Source organism: Aquila chrysaetos, chromosome 22 (genome assembly GCF_900496995.4).
Source record: "Aquila chrysaetos chrysaetos chromosome 22, bAquChr1.4, whole genome shotgun sequence".
Taxonomy (NCBI): domain Eukaryota; kingdom Metazoa; phylum Chordata; class Aves; order Accipitriformes; family Accipitridae; genus Aquila; species Aquila chrysaetos.
Window position 1 is genome coordinate 1,104,856 of NC_044025.1, and position 18,715 is coordinate 1,123,570.

The 18,715-nt window shown below is 53.4% G+C and overlaps 1 protein-coding gene across 1 annotated transcript; it reads left to right on the top strand.

The window, feature by feature from the left end:
• Positions 1-5,396: 5,396 nt before the first annotated feature.
• On the top strand, positions 5,397-8,849 carry LOC115334409 (protocadherin alpha-2-like). The gene has a single exon (XM_029998536.1). It carries the CDS (start codon positions 5,455-5,457, stop codon positions 8,227-8,229), a length of 2,775 nt encoding a protein of 924 aa, XP_029854396.1. The 5' UTR covers positions 5,397-5,454; the 3' UTR covers positions 8,230-8,849.
• Positions 8,850-18,715: the final 9,866 nt, after the last annotated feature.

Here is an 18,715-nt window from a genome sequence, read left to right on the forward strand (position 1 = left end):
AGCTGTACAAGCAGGGCAGAAGGCTGGCTTGGCTGAGCAGGGACCATCTAGAACTTAGGCGGAAAAGGAAGGTGTACGGACATTGGAAAGAAGGACAGGTGACACGGGAGGACTACAGAGATGCTGTTTGCCCCTGTAGGGAGAAAGTTTGTGTGGCCAAAGCTCCACTAGAGTTCAAGCTGGCCAGCACTGTGAAGGACAACCAAAAGGGCTTTTTAAAACATGTTAACAGCAAAAGGAGGATGAGAGGAAACATTGGTCTGTTACTGGATGAGGTTGGCCACCTTACAAATAGGGATGTAGACAAAGCAGAGATGTTTAATGCCTTCTTCACCTCTGTACTTTAACACTGATGATGGGCCCTGGGACGCCCCGGAGCCCTGTGTTAGAAGATTGTGACTGGGGCAATGATCAACTCTGTCATAGTCTGACAAATTCTATGTCTCAAACATCCATTGAAGAGCTTTGCTGGAGAAAACGGCCTCTGTAAAAATGCTGGAGTTTTGTGAACAGGACAATGTGGCCAGAGGAGAGGGCCCCACGGAGGGTGGGAACGCACTTCTCCAAAGCCCCAATTCCTTATCTTAAGCGTCCAGGAGAAGGAACACAATATATGCCTTCCTGGAAGAAGAAGGCCCCATGGAAGTTGGGACTGGGCTTCTATCTTAAGCGGTCATGCCAGCAGGAAAAGAGCGGCAACTCAACAATGAACCCCCCCCCCACCCCGCCAAAGCTCACTGATCGATTCCAGTGAACCCCAGGTGTGGGAACTGCGCATGTTGAGATCATCAACTAACACACTATAAAAGAAGAGAGAACGAGTCCTCAGTGCGCACCCTCCAGAACTGGATCTCTACGCTGGCTGGACCAACGCTGGACCCAGGACTGGTGAAACCCTTCTCTTCTCTCATTCTTTCTTTCTTTGTCTCATTCTCTCTCTCCCTCTTTTCCTTCTCTCTTTTCCACAGTCCCTACACCTCATCCTTTTAAACATAAACCGTTCACCAAGTCTGAGACTAGGCGTGGATCTAGCAGCCCCTGAGCTCCTGTTTGAGAAGGAGTCCAGAAAGCAAGGCGGTCTGCTCTGAACCTCGTGACTCAGCGGGAGGGCTCTTCTCCTGACACAGTTTCATGTTCTTTTTTCCATTTCATTTTTCTATACTTCCCTTCTCTTCTCAAACAGCGGCTTAATGACATGTTGCAAGGTTCATATTAATAAGTTCACATGTGCTTGGACAAAGTTAGCTAGGTTGAATAAATGTTGATTGTTGTTTGAACTCCCCTGGTGTCGTTTCACCTTATTCTGACAAAGGAAATCCACGAACCTGAGTCGCTCCAACTTTGCGACGTGACAAAATCCCAGTGAACTCTGACTTTGTTTGAGACTTGCTGCTCCAGCTAGAGGCATGAAAGTCTATGGAGCCCGGTGGGATTCATTGCAGGGTACTGAAAGAGCTGGCCGATGTCATTGTGGGACTTCTTTCCATTATCTTTCAATGGTCTTGGGAGTGTGGAGAGGTGCCAGGCAACTGGAAGCTGGCAAATGTTGTCCCAGTTTTCCAGAAGGGTAAGAGAGAAGAGCCTGGTAATTACAGGCCTGTCAGTCTGACTTCAATGCCTGGTGAAATTATGGAGAAGGTTATTCTGGGAGTTATTGAAAACCACTTGAGAGACACTGCAGTCATTGGCCATAGCCAGCACAGGTTCACGAGGGGAAAGTCCTGTTCAGCTAACTTAATTTCCTTTTGTGACAAGGTCACCCATCTAGTTGACAAAGGGAAGCCAGTAGATGTTGGGTTTTTTGGATTTTAGCAAAGCTTTTGACCCTGTCTCTCGTAGTATCCTTCTGGATAAAATGTCCAGCGTGCCGCTGTCATACTACTTGTCATAAGAAAGTGCAGAATGTGTTGGGTGAGCAATTGGCTGGTGGGTTGGGGTCAGAGAGTTATAGTAAATGGGGTTACATGAGGCTGGCGGCCAGTTCACTGGTGGGGTTCCACAGGGCTGAATTTTAGGGCCAGTGCTCTTGAATGTTTTCATAGATGATGTGGATTCAGCATGCAGGAGTCGAATGAACATTAAGTAAGTTTGATGATGACACTAAATTAGGAGGAGCTGTGGACTCCCTCGAGGATAGGGAGGCCTTACAGATGGATCTGGATAGACTAGAGAGCTGGGCAATCCCCAGCCGTATGAAATGTAACAAGAGCAAGTGCCAGATTCTGCATGTGGGATGGGGTAATCTTGGTTATCCCTACAAATTGGGGGTCAAGAGGCAGGAGAGCAACCCCACGGAAAGAGATCCTGGGGTCTGTGTTGATGGCAAGATGAATATGAGTCAGCAGTATGCTGTGGCATCCAAACGGGCCAACCATGTCCTGTGGTGCATCAAGCACAGCATCGCTAGCTGGTTGAGGGAGGTGATTGTCCCCCTCTGTACTGCTCTGGTGCGGCCCCACATGAAGTACTCTGTGCAGTTTTGGGTGCCTCAAGATAAGAAGGGCATCAAACTACTAGAGTGTATCCAGAGTAGGATGAGCAAGATGATGAAAAGTCTTGAGTGCAAGACGTGTGAGGAGCGGCTGAGGTCACTTGGTTTGTTCAGCTTGGAGAAGAGAAGGCTGAGGGGTGCCCTTATCGCAGTCTACAACTTCCTCAAGGGGGGCAGCGGAGGGGGAGGTGCTGATCTCGTCTCTCTGGTGACCAGCAATCGGCCACGAGGAAATGGTCGGAAGCTGTGTCAGAGGAAGTTCCGATTGGACGTTAGGAAAAGGTTCTTCACTGAGAGTGTGGCCAGTCACTGGAACGGGCTCCGCAAGGAAGGGGTCACGGCACCAAGCCTGTCAGAGCTCAAGGGGCGGACTGTACAATGGTTGCAAAATGTTGGCAGAATGGGAGTAATTTTTTCTTCTGTCCAGCAACCCCCAAAATCTCTGATACTCTTAAGGGAAAATATCCTTTAAAACCAATTCTTGTGTCCTGAAAATGTTTGTTTTCTGAAGAAGCACGTGGTGATGTTACAGGTAAGTACTCATACAGAAAGATGTGTTTTGAGAGGCTGCTGTAGTTTTGTTCTTGTTTAGTCGTGGTATCTTCATGTTGGATGGACCGAATGTTGCCTGGATGGTAATGCCTGTAGGTTTGGAGCAGCAAAGCACCACTGCCTGCTCTCACTGCTTTTCTGCTGCTTCCAGGCACAGCCTGAGTGTGTGGCAGCAAGCACGTATGGAGGAGGGACCACAATCCCTTTCATGGAGTGGCTGTGTTGGGAGCCAAGGGGATGTTCTCAGTGAGAATGCTGTGGTGTTACTGTTGTGGCTTTTGTTTGTCTGTGTGACAGGTGGATCATGCTAATGAGTGAGAGGTATTCCGTGGGGGCTAATGCCCCTGTGTTGTTCTGGCAGTGGATGCCTGCCTGAAAGGGAATGCAAGAGTTTGCCATTCAGCGCGCAGGTGGAAAAGGAGGCCGGAAGAATAGCTCTTCATCGAGATACATGAAGAGTACTCGGGAGCTGTGTTTGCCCCATGCTCTTCCAGTGTTCTTGAAGGATTGTCGTGCTGGCCTGTGATGGGTTTGATTTCCCTAAAGAAGGACTACCCTGGGTTGTTTGGACTCTTTGGAGCCTGCTGGCAGAGATGTCCAAGTCTGTGGGGCTTGGGCTTGTGTTTCAGAGGGTGGGGGATTCTTTTGTGATGTAGCAGTGATGATCTTTCTTTGCCGTGTGATTGCCTTGCTCTGTTATTTGCTGTGTCCTTGAGAGGACTGGTGGCTGACGAGTGTGGCCTTCTTCCAGAAGGGAGGGACGGGGAAGTGCAGGAGCAGTCTGTGTGTCTTGCATTGGCTGGAGGAAAGCAGGAAGGTTGTTATTCACCTGGAGGGATGGAAGGTGGCAGGGAAGAGGAAGGAGAGCTCTTGCCAAAGGGCATGCCCGTGCTTCATGTCGAGTGCGGTGTAGACGTGTAGAAAATCTTTTGGTAAAGGGGAAAAAGAAGAGAAGAGACGAGGGTGGAAGCAGAAGATAAGGGGAGGCAAGGATAGGGCAGGGTGAGGCAAAAAAGGAAAAGGAAGTGAAGGAAGGGCAGTAGGAAAGAAAAAAGATGAAAAGAAGAGATGAAAGGACAAGGAAGAAAAAGTAATGAGAAAGGAAGCAGGAAATAAGAAGGAACACAAGAGAGAGGAAGATGGCAAAAAAGGACTGTATGCAACGAAGAAAGATAGAAGGACAAGGAAGTAAGGAAGGAAGAGGCGATAGAGGATATTACCAGGATGCACTGATGCTATCTCTACATGTCGAATGGAGGTGAGGACCTCGGCATCCTTGGGACCAAGGGGCGCTGTGCAAGGCTTGATGAGAAGTGGTGAGGAAGGGAAATGATAGCTGTTGCCAGAGGGCATGTCCATGCTTCATGGCGAGGGTGAGGTAGTCATATGGAAAACACGTAGGTAAAGGAGACAAGGAAGAAGCAAAGAGGGAAGAAGAAGAGAAGGGCAGGGATGGACAGGGAAAAGAGGGGAAGGGGGAAAGAGAAAGCAGGGAAGGAAGGAAGACAGAACAAAGAAAATCAAACAAGAACGAAGCAAGCAATGGAGAGAAGGAAAATAAAGAAAAGAAGAAAGGATAAAGGAGTTTACTAGCATGCACGAACGCTATGACTGTACACAGAAAGGTGGTGAGGGAGGGCAAGGAAGGAAAGAAGGATCGGTAGAGGAGATTAGCAAAAGGCACCGACCTTACCTCTAGGCGCTGAAGAGAGTTGGTCCCTAACAGCCTCCGCCTCGGTTAGAGTGCCGCGCTCCGGCGCTGCTGGCCCGTAATTAGCGCTGCTGGCCCCGTCTTTGACGGTGTCCGCCGCGGCGCCGGAGGCGACTGGCGAGCTGCCAGCGGGGGTAGAGAAGAGCGAAGGATGGAAGGAGAAGGGAAAGGGGAGTAAAGACTTGGGCACGTGAGGGCAAGAACGAAAAGGAGAAGGAAGAGCAGAAAGAGGACATGGAAGGTGGAAAGAGAAGAAAGCAGAAAGAGGTTGGAAAGAGAAGACGGAACAGAAGAAAGAAGAGAAGAAAAGTGGCAGGAAAGGAAGGAAGAAGGCGAGAAACGCATAAGAAGAGATAAGTGGGGGCGGAAAGAAGAAAGGCCGAAGGAAAGAGGAAAGGCGCAGGGAGGAAGGGAAAAAGAAAGGAAGGAGGCAAAGCAGGAGGAGCACGGAAGGGAGCGAGGCGAGAGGCGGCGGGCTGGCGATCGTGGGGAGCGTGCGAGGCGTCGGAGCAGCACACGGTGTCGCTGCAGGCTCAGAAACGGCGTGGGAGCGGTGAGGCGGCTCCGCCCCGGTGCGGCGGAGAGCCCGGCTGTGAGCGCGGGGGGGCAGCGCGGGGGGGCGGCGCGGGGCGGGCGGGCGAGCCGGTGCGTCCGGGCGGCGGCGGGGAGCCGTGCGGGGCCCGTGCGGGCGGCGGCGGCGATGGGCGTGTGCTGGGGGCCCGTGGTGCGGGTGCTGGTGCTGCAGGCGGCCTGGGCGCTGGGCGGCGGGCAGGTGCGCTACTCGGTGCCGGAGGAAGCCAAGGCCGGGACGGTGGTGGGCCGGCTGGCGCAGGACCTGGGCCTGGAGGCGGGCGAGCCGGAGGCGCGTCGGCTGCGGCTGGTGGCGCAGGGCCGGCGGGCGAGCGTGGAGGTGAGCGGGGCGAGCGGGGCGCTGGTGGTGAGCTCGCGGCTGGACCGGGAGGAGCTGTGCGGGAAGAGCGCGCCGTGCGCCCTGCGCCTGGAGGTGCTGGTGGAGCGGCCGCTGCGCGTCTTCCACGTGGAGCTGGAGGTGACCGACATCAACGACAACGCCCCGCTCTTCCCCGCCGCCCGGAAAAACCTCAGTTTACCGGAGAACTCCCCCCCCGGTTCTCGGTTCCCGCTGGAGGGCGCGTCGGATGCAGATGTCGGAGCCAACGCGCAGCTCTCCTATACCCTCAGCCCCAGCGAGCACTTCTCTCTGGATTTACAGCGCAGTGAAGAATACCGAGAATTCTTGTTTCTGGTACTCAGGAGACCGCTGGACCGCGAGACGATGGCTGAGCACCGTTTGGTGTTGACGGCGATTGACGGGGGCCGTCCATCGCTGACGGGCACGATGGAGCTGGTGATCTCGGTGCTGGACGTGAATGACAACGCGCCCCAGTTCAACCAGTCGGTGTATAAAGTGCAGCTGCCGGAGAGCACAGCAGAGGGGACGCTAGTGGCGCAGGTGAACGCCACGGATCCGGACTTGGGAATGTATGGCGAGGTGATTTATGAAATTGATAGTGTTTTGCCTCCCTCGGCCTCAGATGTGTTCAGCATCGACACGAACAGCGGGGAGATCAGAGTGACGGGCGCCCTGGACTTTGAGACAGTTACTTTCTACGACTTACACGTTAAGGCGAAAGACAAAGGCTCGCCCCCGCTGTCGGGTCACTGCAAGGTGTTGGTGGAGGTGCTGGACGTGAACGACAACGCGCCGGAGGTGTGGGTGACGTCGCTGTCGGTGCCGGTGCCGGAGGACGCGGCGGTGGGGACGGTGGTGGCGCTGCTGAGCGTGTCGGACCGGGACTCGGGGGCGAACGGTCGGGTGCGCTGCGCGGTGTGGCCGGCGGCGCCGTTCGGGCTGGTGGCGACGTTCGCGGGCTCGTACTCGCTGGTGCTGCGGGAGGCGCTGGACCGGGAGCGGGTGTCGGAGTACGAGGTGGAGGTGCGGGCGGAGGACGGCGGGGCGCCGGCGCTGCGCGCCAGCCGCGGGGTGCGGGTGCCGGTGTCGGACGTGAACGACAACGCGCCGGCGTTCGCGCAGGCCGTGTACACGGTGCTGGCGCGGGAGAACAACGCGGCGGGCGCGGAGCTGGCGCGGCTGTGGGCGCGGGACCCGGACGAGGCGGGCAACGGGCGCGTGAGCTACTCGGTGGCGGAGGGCGTGGGCGGGGCCGCGGTGGCGGGCGGGGGGTGGCGGGCGGCGTCGAGCTACGTGTCGGTGGACGCGGAGAGCGGGCGGCTGTGGGCGCTGCAGCCGTTGGACTACGAGGAGGTGCAGGTGCTGCAGTTCGAGGTGCGGGCGGTGGACGCGGGGGAGCCGCCGCTGTGCGGCAACGCCACGGTGCAGCTGTTCGTGGTGGACGAGAACGACAACGCGCCGGCGCTGCTCCCGGCTGCCGGGGGCGGGCCGGGCGGCGGGGCCGCGGGCTCGGGGGCGTCGGGGCCGGGCTCGGGCTCGGGCTCGGGCTCGGGGGCGCTGTGGGCGTGGGCGGCGTGGGGGGCGCCGGCAGGGCAGGTGGTGGCGAAGATCCGCGCGGTGGACGCGGACTCGGGCTACAACGCGTGGCTGCGCTACGAGCTGTGGGAGCCGCGGGGGAAGGGCCCGTTCCGCGTGGGGCTGTACAGCGGCGAGGTGAGCACGGCGCGGGCGCTGGAGGAGGCGGACGGCCCGCGGCAGCGGCTGGTGATCGTGGTGCGGGACCACGGGGAGCCGGCGCGCTCGGCCACGGCCACGCTGAGCGTGTCGCTGGTGGAGGGCGCCGAGGCGGCGCTGGCGGCCGCGGGCTCGTCGTCGTCGGGGGCGGGGCTGCGGCCGGCGGCGGGCGCGGAGGGCGGCGCGGCGGCGGCGGCGGCGGCGGCGGCGACGAACGTGTGGCTGGTGGTGGCCATCTGCGCGGTGTCGAGCCTGTTCCTGCTGGCGGTGGTGCTGTACGGGGCGTCGCGGTGGGCGCCGCGGGCGGCCGTGCTGTCGGGGCCCGGTCCGGCGACGCTGGTGTGCGCCAGCGAAGTGGGGAGCTGGTCGTACTCGCAGCGCCAGAGCCGGAGCCTGTGCGTGGCGGAGGGCGCGGGCAAGAGCGACCTGATGGTTTTCAGCCCCAACTTCCCGCCGCCGCCCGGCCCCGCGGCGAAGGAGACGCAGCCGGAGGCGCCCGCTCTCGTGGACACGGTCAGTGCCCCCCCCCCTTTGTCGCCTCTCGCCCCTTCCCCCTTCTTGTGGCCCTGGTCGCCCGGCCCCTGGGCAGGCGCTGGTGGGAGTCGAGCTCAGGCGGTGGGGGCTTGGCGGGTGCTTCGGGCTTGGCGGGTGTTTCTTAAGGGTGTTCACGGGACCTTTGCGTCCTTGCCGGAGCCCCCGGGCTCTCGGTGTGGGGGAGGAAGCAAGCAAGGTGTTGCCGCACCCCGCAGCGGTGGCCGTCCGAAGCTGAGCTTTGCCGTCGTGGCTGTGGGCTGTTGTCCCGTGGAATGAAATCCCTGCCGACTGCAATGAGAGGTGCCACGACATCAGCTTTGCGGACGCTCGGGCTTGCTGGTGTGCAGCATTTCCACCCGAGCTTGCTGAAGGGGTGCCAGACACGCAGGCTGTGGTGGTGGCAGTCCCGCAGGCACTATTTACTGCTTCTTAGAGTTGCTTTTTGCTGACCGTGCTGGTATCCGCTGTGGTTTCTTGTCATAAACTCTGTCCTCGTCCTTATTTGATTCCCTTCTGCGAGAGTTGTGATGGAAGGTGACAGTTGGGTGTTCAGGGTCTTCTCTCCCCGTGGTGTAATTTCTGCATTTTTGTTCACCCACTGGAGGAATTATGAAAGTAGGGAAGGCAATACGGACTTTTCCTCTGTTTTTTTCCAAGTGTGTTGTAAGGCTAGTTGCTAGTGTAAAGTGTTCAGAGAGAAGAGTGTCACCCAACAAGGTAGCTGTTAGAGACAGGAATTTCCTTTTCATTTTGTTGTTTCCAGCATCCCCCAGGTTTTGGTCTCTTGTTCGTGGCCAGGGAAGTCATGTGACATACACTGGTCTGTTTTGATGTTCTTCTAATATTTGAATCAACAGCCTCATGGTTACAGAAGCCCTGGAAACATCTTCTTGGGGAAAAACTAACAAACAAACAAGCAAAACCAAACAAGCAGAACAAACCCAAACAAAATAAACCCAACAAAACAAAACCCAAACCAGATTCTGATACGTAGTCAATGTCATCTGTTGCAGTGGGGTGCTCATCAACTCTTGGGTTGTTTTTTCAGAGCAAAAAATTGATGCTATTGCTATTTAGAGCTGTGACAATGTCACCCGTAGAAACAGTCTTGCTCCCAGGTCTGCAACATTTCCCTTGGAGAGAGCTGAAGCATTGCCAGACATGATGGGTCGTCAGCAGAGAGTTTGCTGACAATGTGTACGTGATACCTGTGTGTGTTTTCTTCAGTGGTCTCATTGATGGGAAGCATAAGCAAAAGTCGGAATGAGCCGGGAAAGGAAACTGTGACATGTCGTGGAGGTGATTCTGGCACTGGCATTGAGCAGGGCCTGAGCATTTCCTGATGTGAAGGTTGATTTTGAGCAGTGGGAAGACTTGTCTGTGGGAACCGGAAATCCTTGGGAATTCCATGGCCTATGCCATAAGAAGACAAGAGTGGGAGATGTGTGCTTTTCTTGAGAACGCATGTTGGAGAGTGGGGAGTGGAGGCTGCCTGGAGGAAAGCATGAGGCAGGATGGGCAGAGAGTGTTCCTGCCCAGGATTCTTTTCCAGGCTCCAAGAATCTGGAGCTGGAGGCCTTCTGGGTCTTGAGATAGTTACATGGTATTGAAATGCCCACAATGTTGCACGACTATCTCCCAGCAGAGACAGTCCCTTGTGCTGCTGTCTGATTGCTGTAGGCAATGTGTTGGTAGGAGGGGTTGACATGCAGACTGCTGAATACTGTCTGATGAACCTTTTGGCTCCTGTTTTGGGAAGGATGTTGTGGGAGGGTAGTGTTTCAACCTGCTGTCCTTGTGTAGTGCTGGCATCTATAGCAGCTTCCACAGCTGTTGATGTTGCCATGACCGTAGAATCACAGAATGGTTTGGGTTGGAGGAGACCTTAAAGAGGATGTAGTTGCAAGCCCCCTGCAATGAGCAGGGACATTTTCCAGTATATCAGGTTGGTCAAAGCCCCATCCAACCTGGCCTTGAACACTTCCAGGCAAGGGGCATCCACAACTCCTCTGGGAACGTGTTCCAGTGTCTCACCACCCTCCCAGGAGGTAATTTCTTCCTATTATCTAATCTAAAACTACCCTCTTTCAGTGGTACTGAACCATTACGCTTCATCTTATCACTACACTCCCTTATAAAAAGTCCCTGCCTATCTTTGGTGTATGCCCCCTTTAAGTCGTGGAAGGACGCTATAAGGTCTCTGCGGAGCCTTGTCTTCTCCAGGCTAAACAACCCCAAGTCTCTCAACCTGTCACAGGGGAGGTGCTGCAGCCCCCTGATCATCTTTGTGGCCCTCCTCTGGACCCGCTTGAGCAGGACCATGTCTTTCTTATGCTGTGTGCCCCAGAGCTGAACAGAGTACTCCAGGTGGGGCACCACAAGAGCAGAGTAGAGGGAGAGAATCACCTTCCCCAACCTGCGAGCCACACTTCCTTTGGATGCCGCCCGGGACATGATTGGCTTTCTAGGCTGTGAGCGCACGTTGCTGGCTCATGTTCACTTTTTCATCCACCCGTACCCCCAAGTCCGTGTGCACAGGGCTGCTCCCAATCCACTCATTGCCAGGGCTGTACCCACGTTTGGGATTACCCCGACCCAGGTGCAGGACCTTGTGCTTGGCCTTGTTGAACTTCATGAGGTTTGCACGGGCCCAGCTCTCAAGCCTGTCAAGGTCCCTCTGGATGGCATCCCTTCCCTCTGGAGTACGAACCGCAGCACTCAGCTTGGTGTCATGTGCAAACTTGCTGAGGGTTCACTCAATCCCACTGTCCATGGCCCCGACGAAGATGTTAAGTAATACTGTTCTCCATACAGGCCCCTGAAGGACACCACTCGTTGCTGATCTCCACCCAGACACTGAGCTGTTGAGCGCAACTCTTGGAGTGTGACCATCCAGCCAATTCCTTATCCACCAAATGGTCCACACGTCAAATCCATGTCTCTCCATTTTAGAGGTAGGGTTGGTAGAGGTTGTGTGGGACAGTATCAAATGCTTTGCACAAGTCCAGGTAGCTGATGTCAGTCATGTTCCCTTATCCACCAATGCTGTAACCCTGCAATAGAAGACCACCAGAAATTTGTCAGGCATGACTTGCCATTAGTGAAGCCACATTGGCTGTCACCAGTCACCTCTCTGTTTTCCATGTGCCTTAGCATAATTTCCTGGAGGATCTGCTTCACGGTCTTGCCAGGCACAGAAGGGAGACTGGCTGGCCTGCAGTTGCCCAGGTCTTCCTTTTTTTGCCTTTTGAAAAATGGGGGTAATGTTTCCCCTTTTCCAGTCACTGGGAACTTCCCCAGTCTGTCATGACTTTTCAAATATGAGGGATAGTGGCTTGGCAACTTCATCTGCCAATTCCCTCAGGACCCTCAGATGTATCTCATCGGGTTCCATGGACTTGTGCTCATTCACAGTCTCCAACCTCATCTTCTTCTACGGTGGGCAGGACTTCATTCTCCCAGCTGAGGTTTGCAGTTGTGGGTGTGAATTGTTCTTCTGTAGAATAAAATCACTGCCGATTGCGTTAGAGGTGCCACACCACCAGCTTTGCAGACGCTCTTGCTTGCTGGCGTGTAGCATTTCCACTCAAGATTGATGAAGAAGTGTGAGACATGCAGGCTGTGGTGGTGGCAGCCCCCCAGGCACTATTTTCTGCCATTTCCGTTGCTGACTGCTGTCTGCGCTTGGATCGGATGTGCTTTCTTGTGACAAACTCTGTCATCCTCCTCTTTGATTCTCCTCTGGAAGAGACGTGATGGAAGGTGACAGTTGAGACTTGAGGGTTTTCTCTTCCCATGGTGTAATTTCTCCATTTTGGTTGGCTGAGCAGAGTGGTTATGAAAGTAGGGAAGGCACTGCGGGCTTTTCCTATGTTTTTTTCCAACTGTGTTGTAAGTCTAGTTCATAGGATAAATTTTTCAGGGAGAGAGGTGTGACCGAATAAGGCAGGTGTTAGAAATGGGAATTTTCTTTTGCTGCTCCCCCTTTCCCCCAGGTTGTGGACTACGTTCCTCACCAGTGAAGTGTCATGACATATGCTGGCCTGTTTTGATGTTCTCTCGATATTTGGATCAGCAGCGACAACCTTAAAGAATCCACGCAAGCCTTGTTTTCAACCCCCAAACCCCAACCATCCCCAAATTGTCTGACACGTTAGATATCATCCGTTACAGTGATGTGCTCGTCAGCATTTGGGTTGCTCTCTCACAGCATGAAATCAATGCCCATTGCCACTAGAGCTGTCCCGATATCATGGGTTTAGGAAAGGCATGTCCTGCTTGACTAACCTGATCTCCTTCTTTGACAAGACGACCCGCTTAGTGGATGAGAGAAAGGCTGTGGATGTTGTTTGCCTGGACTTTAGTAAAGTCTTTGACACCGTTTCGCACAGCGTTCTCGTGGAGAAACTGGCTGCTCATGGCTTGGGTGGTTGTACTGTTTGGTGGGTAAACAACTGGCTGGCTGGGCGGGCCCAAAGAGTTGTAGTGAACAGAAGTAAATCCAGATGGCGGCCGGTCACAAGCGGTGTTCCCCAGGGTTCATTCTTGGGGCCAGTTCTGTTTAATATCTTTATCAGTGATCCGGATGAGGGAGTCGAGCGCACCCTCAGTAAGTTTGCAGACGACACCAAGTTGGGCGGGAGTGTTGATCTGCTTGAGGGTAGAGACTCTGCAGAGGGGTCTGGAGAGGCTGGATCGATGGGCCGAGGCCAGCTGGATGAGCTTCAAGAAGGCTAAGTGCCAGGTCCTGCATGTGGGTCATAACAACCCAGTGCAAGGCTGCAGGCTTGGGGAAGAGTGACTGGAAAGCTGCCTGGAGGAAAAGGGCCTGGGGGTGTTGGTCAACAGCCAGCTGAATATGAGCCGGCAGTGTGCCCAGATGGCCAAGGCGGCCAATAGCCTCCTGGCTTTTATCAGAAATAGTGTGGGCAGCAGGAGTAGGGAAGTGATCATCCCTTTGTACATGGCACTGGTGAGACCGCACCTCGAAGACTGTGTTTGGTTTTGGGCCCCTCACCCCAAGAAAGACATTGAGGTGCTGGAGCGTGTGCAAAGAAGAGCAATGAAGCTGATGAAGGGTCTAGAGAACAAGACGTACAAGGAGCAGCTGAGGGAACTGGGGTTGTTTGGTCTGGAGAAAAGGAGGCTGAGGGGAGACCTCTACAACTGCCTGAAAGGAGATTGTACCTAGGTGGTTGTTGGTGTCTTTTCCCAAGTAGCAAGTGATAGGACGAGAGGAAATGGCCTCAAGTTGTGCCAGGGGAGGTTTAGATTGGATATTAGGAGAAAATTCTCCCCTCAAAGGGTTGTCAAGCATTGGAACAGGCTGGCCAGGGCAGTACCTGAGTCGCCATCCCTGGGGATATTTAGAAGACGTGGTGGTTAGGGACATGGTTTAGTGGTGGACTTGGCAGTGTTAGGTTAATGTTTGGACTCGACGGTCTGAAGGATCTTCTCCGACATCAACGACACTATGATCATCTCTGGAAATAGTATTGCTCCAAGACGTGTAAGGTTTCCATGTGAGGTTGCTGAAGCATTGCAAACCATGAAGAGTAAGCTGCGGAGAGTCTGCTGGACACAGTGTATGCGATAGCATCTGTATGCTTTTCTGTGGTGCTGCCGTTGACAGAAGTGTCCACAAAAGCTGGACTGAAAGGAAACTGTTGCATGTTCGTGGCGGTGATTGTGGCAGTGGCATTGAGTAGTGCCTGGGCAACTCCTGATGTGAAGGGTGACCTTTAGCAGTGGGAAGACTTGTGTGAGGGAAGTGGAAATCCTTGGGATGACCATGGGCCATGTTGTAAGAAGACAAGAATGGGAGATGTGTGCTTTTCTCGAGGACACATGTTGCAGAGTGGGGAATGGAGGCTTGCTAGAGGAAAGCATGAGGCAGGAAGGGCACAGAGTATTCTTTTGCAGGATTGTTTCCCAGGCTGCTAGGGTCTGGAGTATGAGGCCTGTTACATGGTATTGAAATGCCCACAGTGTCCCTTGAGGTTATGAATATCTCCCCCCAGAGACAGTCATTTGTGCTGCTGCCTTCCTGACCTAGGCAATGTGTTGGTAAGAGGGGTTGAGATGCAGACTTCTGAATGTTGTCTGCTGATCCATTTCACGCTTCTTTTGAGGAGGGTGTTGTGGGAGTGTAGCACTTCAACCAGCTGTCCTTGCGTAGTGGTGGGCATCCATAGTAGCTTCCACCTCCACTGATGTTGCCATGATGGTTCCTTCTCCTCCTCAGGCAGGATTTGTAAGCGGAAGTGATGAGGAGGTGGCTGTAATCCAATGTTCTTTCTCCAAGTGTGTTGTAACCATAGTTAGTATGATAAAGTGTTGAGGGAGAGGAGTTTCACCCCACAAGGTAGGTGTTAGGAACGGGAATTTTCTTTTTCTTTTCCTGCTTCCCCTTTCCCCCAGTTGTGGAGTGCATTCCTCGCCAGTGAAGTGTCATGAAGTACGCTGCCCTGTTTTGATGTTCGTTCAATATTTGGATCGGAAGTCACATCATTGCACAAGCCCTGGAAATCTTCTTTTCTTACAAGAAAAAACAAAGAAACAAACCAACCCAAAGCCAAAAAACCAGCCCTCCCCAACAAAACTGAAACCAAATTCCCCTACGCAGTCGATATCATCGGTTACGGTGTTGTGCCCGTCAACATATGTTCGTTTTTCCCTCAGAGCATGAAATCAATGCCATGGCCATCTCGAGCTGTCCCAGCGTCACCTTTATAAAGAGTATTGCTCCCAGGTCTGCCACATTTCCTTCTGAGAATGCTGAAGCATTGCCAAACACGAAGGGTCAGCTGCAGAGACTCTGCTGGATGCTGTGTGTGTGATACCATCTGTACATTTCTTTGTGGTGCTGTCTTTGGTGGGAAGGGTCTGGAAAATCTGGAGAGAGCCCTGAGGTGGGCAAGGAAACTGTTGCATGTTCATGGAGGTGAATGTGGCAGTGGCATTGCGTAGGGCCTGGGCATCTCCTGATGTGAAGGGTGACCTTGAGCAGTGGGAGAACTTCTTACCTTTGCTGACTGCAGATCATGCTGGTATCGGCTGTGGTTTCCTGTCATAAACTCTGTCCTCACCCTGTTTGATTCTCCTCTGCAAGAGACATGATGCAAGGTAACAATTGGGAGTCTACCCTATAGCGTAGTTTCTCCATTTTTATTTGCCCAACAGGGTTATTGTAAAAGTAGGGAAGGTGGTACGAACTTTTCCAAGTGTTCTTTTTCCAAGTGTATTTTAACTGTAGTTAGTCGCATAAAGCGTTGAGGCAGAAGTGTGTGACCCAAGGCAGGTATTTCCTTTTTCTTGTCCTGCCCTCCCCGGCTGGGTTTTGGACTTGAGATCCTGGCCTGAGAGGAGGCGTGACTGTACACTGGCCTGTTTTGATGTTCCTTCAATATTTGCATCGCCAGCCATGCCCTTAAAAAACTGATGGAAAAACCTCTTTTCAGAAAAAGAACCAAACCAAAACAACCCCAAAAAGCTAAACAGCTCACCCCAAAAACTCAAGTGAAAATTTTTGTACACGGTAGATATCATCGGTGACGCTGGTGTGTTTGTCAGCATTTGGGTTCTCGTTGCACAGCATGCAATTTATGCCCATTGCCATTAGAGTTGTTCCGATATCACCCCTATAACTATTATTGCTCCCAGTTGTGTAACGTTTCCGTCCGAGGTTGCTGAAGCCACAGGAGAGTGTGGCATGTTGCGGAGGTGAATGTGGCAGTGGTACTGAGTAGGGCCTGGCCATTTCTGGATGTGAAGGTCGACCTTGAGCAGTGGGAAGACTTGTCTGAGGGAAGTGGAAATGCTTGGGAAGACCGTGGGCCATGTCGTAAGAAGACAAGAATGGGAGATGATGTGCTTGTCTTGAGAACGCATGTTGCAGAGTGGGGAATGGAGGCTGCCTGGAGGAAAGCATGAGGCAGGATGGGCAGAGGGTGTTCCTGCCCAGGATTCTTTCCAGGCTCCAAGGGTCTGGAGTATGAGGCCTTGTGGATCTTGAGACAGTATGTGAAACTGAAATGCCCGCAATGTGTTTTGAGTTTATGAATATCTCCCACCAGGGTCAGTAGGTTCCCCTGCAGCCTGCCTGATGTAGGCGATGTGTTGTTAAGAAGGGGTGACATGCAGACTGGTGAATGCTGTCTGATGAACTTTTTTTCTCCTGTGTTTTGGCAGGGTGTTGTGGGAGGGTAGTGCTTCAACCTGCTGTCCTTGTGGAGTGGTGGGCATCTATAGCAGCTTCCACAGCCGTTGATGTTGCCATGATGGTTCCTTGATCCTCCTTGGGCAGGATTTGTAAGGGGATGTAGGGAGGTGGGTGTAATCTTTCTGTGCTCGATTCCCTCTACGTGTTCACTTGCACAGTTGGCCTGGGTAGAGATGGTGTGTCCTGTTATGCTTAAGTCATTCAGAGCTGTGCACTTACACGCCAAAGCCTGCCCAGCTCTGGTTTTCTCTGGTACAAATTCTCCCACGCGGTGGACATTGTGAGTGTGCTTCTGCTTCGGTATTTGGTGTGGTTTTCTGAAAGAGTAAATTCCGTGTGGACAGGTGTCAGAGCTGTCAAGCTCTAATCAAAGGATCTTTACGTTCTAATGCACAGCAGTGTTGTTTCCCTCTGAGATTGCTTGAAAAGTCAGAAAACATTCAGGGTGAAGTTCAGGCAGCTGGGAAGAGTCTGTCAGACACTGTGCGGCTTTGCAGCCCTCCGTATGTATTCTGTGCCATTTGTGAGGGAAAGCGAGGATGTGCAAAGGCCTGGGTCATGTTGAGAACGGGGCTTAGAGGTGGGGCATGTTGTGGGGCTGGAGCAGTACCCGGGTGCTGTGGCAGCGATCCTGTGAGTGGCTGAAGTGTGGCCTGGGCATGCGTCATGAGGAGTGTGACCTTGAGTGGGGAAAGGTCTTGCGTGAGGGAAATGGAGATGCTGGTTAGAACATGGTCTGTGTCATTGGGGAAGAAGTGGAGAATGTCCACTTAGCTGGAGATGCCATTGCCCCGGGTGTGGGATAGGGGATGCCAGTAGAAAACGTCAAGAAGAGGCTCCGCAGACAGTGCTACTTGCCCGGGATCCTTTCAGGGCCTCCAGAATTTCTGCATAGCCTTGTGCCTGTTGTTGTCCTCGTGTGTTTCAATACAGTGGAACGGGTTCCTTTGGTTTTCTTCCCTCCTCTTACCAAAACCTCCCATCGTTTTGTTTTCTCTTCTGTCGCATTGGCAATGTGTTGGTAACAGTGGATGAGATGCAGGTGGCGGAATTGTGGCAGCTGTCAGGTTGCAGACATTTGGGCGGTTTGTCATCATTGTGGGGGATGGCTTTTCCACTCTCTTGAGCTGAGCTTGATGTTGACAGAATGTGCTTGGCTTTCAGGTCTCCCTCCTGCTCTCCTTGTGATAGAAGTGCATAAGGGAGCACTGTGCACTGTCAAGCATTTTCCAGGCTTTTGCAGAACATGAGTAATTTTTTTGTGTCCAGCTTCCCCAGGAATCTCTCATAATGTTAATTGCAAATGTCCCTTAAAGCCGTTGTTTCTGCTGTCCTGAAAACGTTTTTTTTATTTTGAAGAAGCAACCAGGGATTCTACAGCTAAGTTGTTCATACCTGAAGAGGATGAGTTTGAGAGGCAGATGTACTTTTGTTCCTGTTTTGTCATGGTATCTTGCTGTTGGATCAACCGAATGTTGCCAGGATTGTCATGCCTGTAGGTGTGGAGCAGCAAAGCACCACTGCCTGCTCTCATTGCTTTCCTGCTGCTTCCAGGCACAGTGTGGTCAGGCGGCAGCAAGCGTATATGGAGGCGGGATCACAATCCATTACATGGGGTGGATGTTTTGGGCATCGAGCGGATGTTGTCATTAAAAATGCCATGGTGTTACCCGCGTGGCTTTTGTTTGGCTGTGTGATGGGTGGGTCATGCTATTCCGAGGGGACTGATGCCCCTGGGTACTGAGGTTCTTGCTGTGTTGTTCTGGCAGTGCATGCCTGCCTGAATGGGAAGCAAGAGCTTGCCATTCAGCACGTAGGTGGAAAATGAGTCTGGAAGAATGGAGGTATCTTTAGGGTGCTTGGGAGCTGTGGTTGCCCTGTGCTTTTTCGGTTCTCCTGGAGGGTTGTTGTGCTCGGCTGTGCTGGGTTTCAGTTCCCGAATGAGAGACTCGCCTGCGTTGTTTGGACTCTGTGGAGCCTTTTTTTTTAAATGACATCCCTGTATCTGGGGCTTCTGTTTCAGAGAGTGGTGGATTGTGTTCTGATGAGTGTCATGGTTTCAGCCCAGCCACTAACAAAGCGCCACGCAGCTGCTCCCTCACCACCACCACCACCACCACCACCACCCCCCCCCCCCCCAGCTACGGTGGGTTGAGGAGAAAATATAAAGGCAGGCTCGTGTGTCGAGAGAAGGGCAGGGAGGGATCACTCACCACTTATGGTCAGGGGTAAAAGACAGGCTCAGTTTGGGGAAGAAACAAAATCAATTTAATTGACTACAAGTCAAATCAAACCAAGGATATTAGGAAGTAAACCCAAATCTTGGAACACCTTCCCCCCACCCCTCCCTCCTTCCCAGCTCAACCCCACTCCCGTTTCTCTCTACCCGCTCCCTCCGGTGGCGCAGGGGAACAGGGGATGGGTGTTGGGGTCAGGTCGCCACACCTTGTCTCTGCCGCTCCTTCGTCCTCAGGGGGAGGACCCCTCACTCTTCCCCTGCTCCACCGTGGGGTCCCTCCCACGGGAGACAGTCCTTCACGA

Excerpts from the sequence above, each read along its gene's own strand:
- LOC115334409 (XM_029998536.1), top strand. The coding sequence starts at position 5,455 with ATGGGCGTGTGCTGGGGGCCCGTGGTGCGGGTGCTGGTGCTGCAGGCG.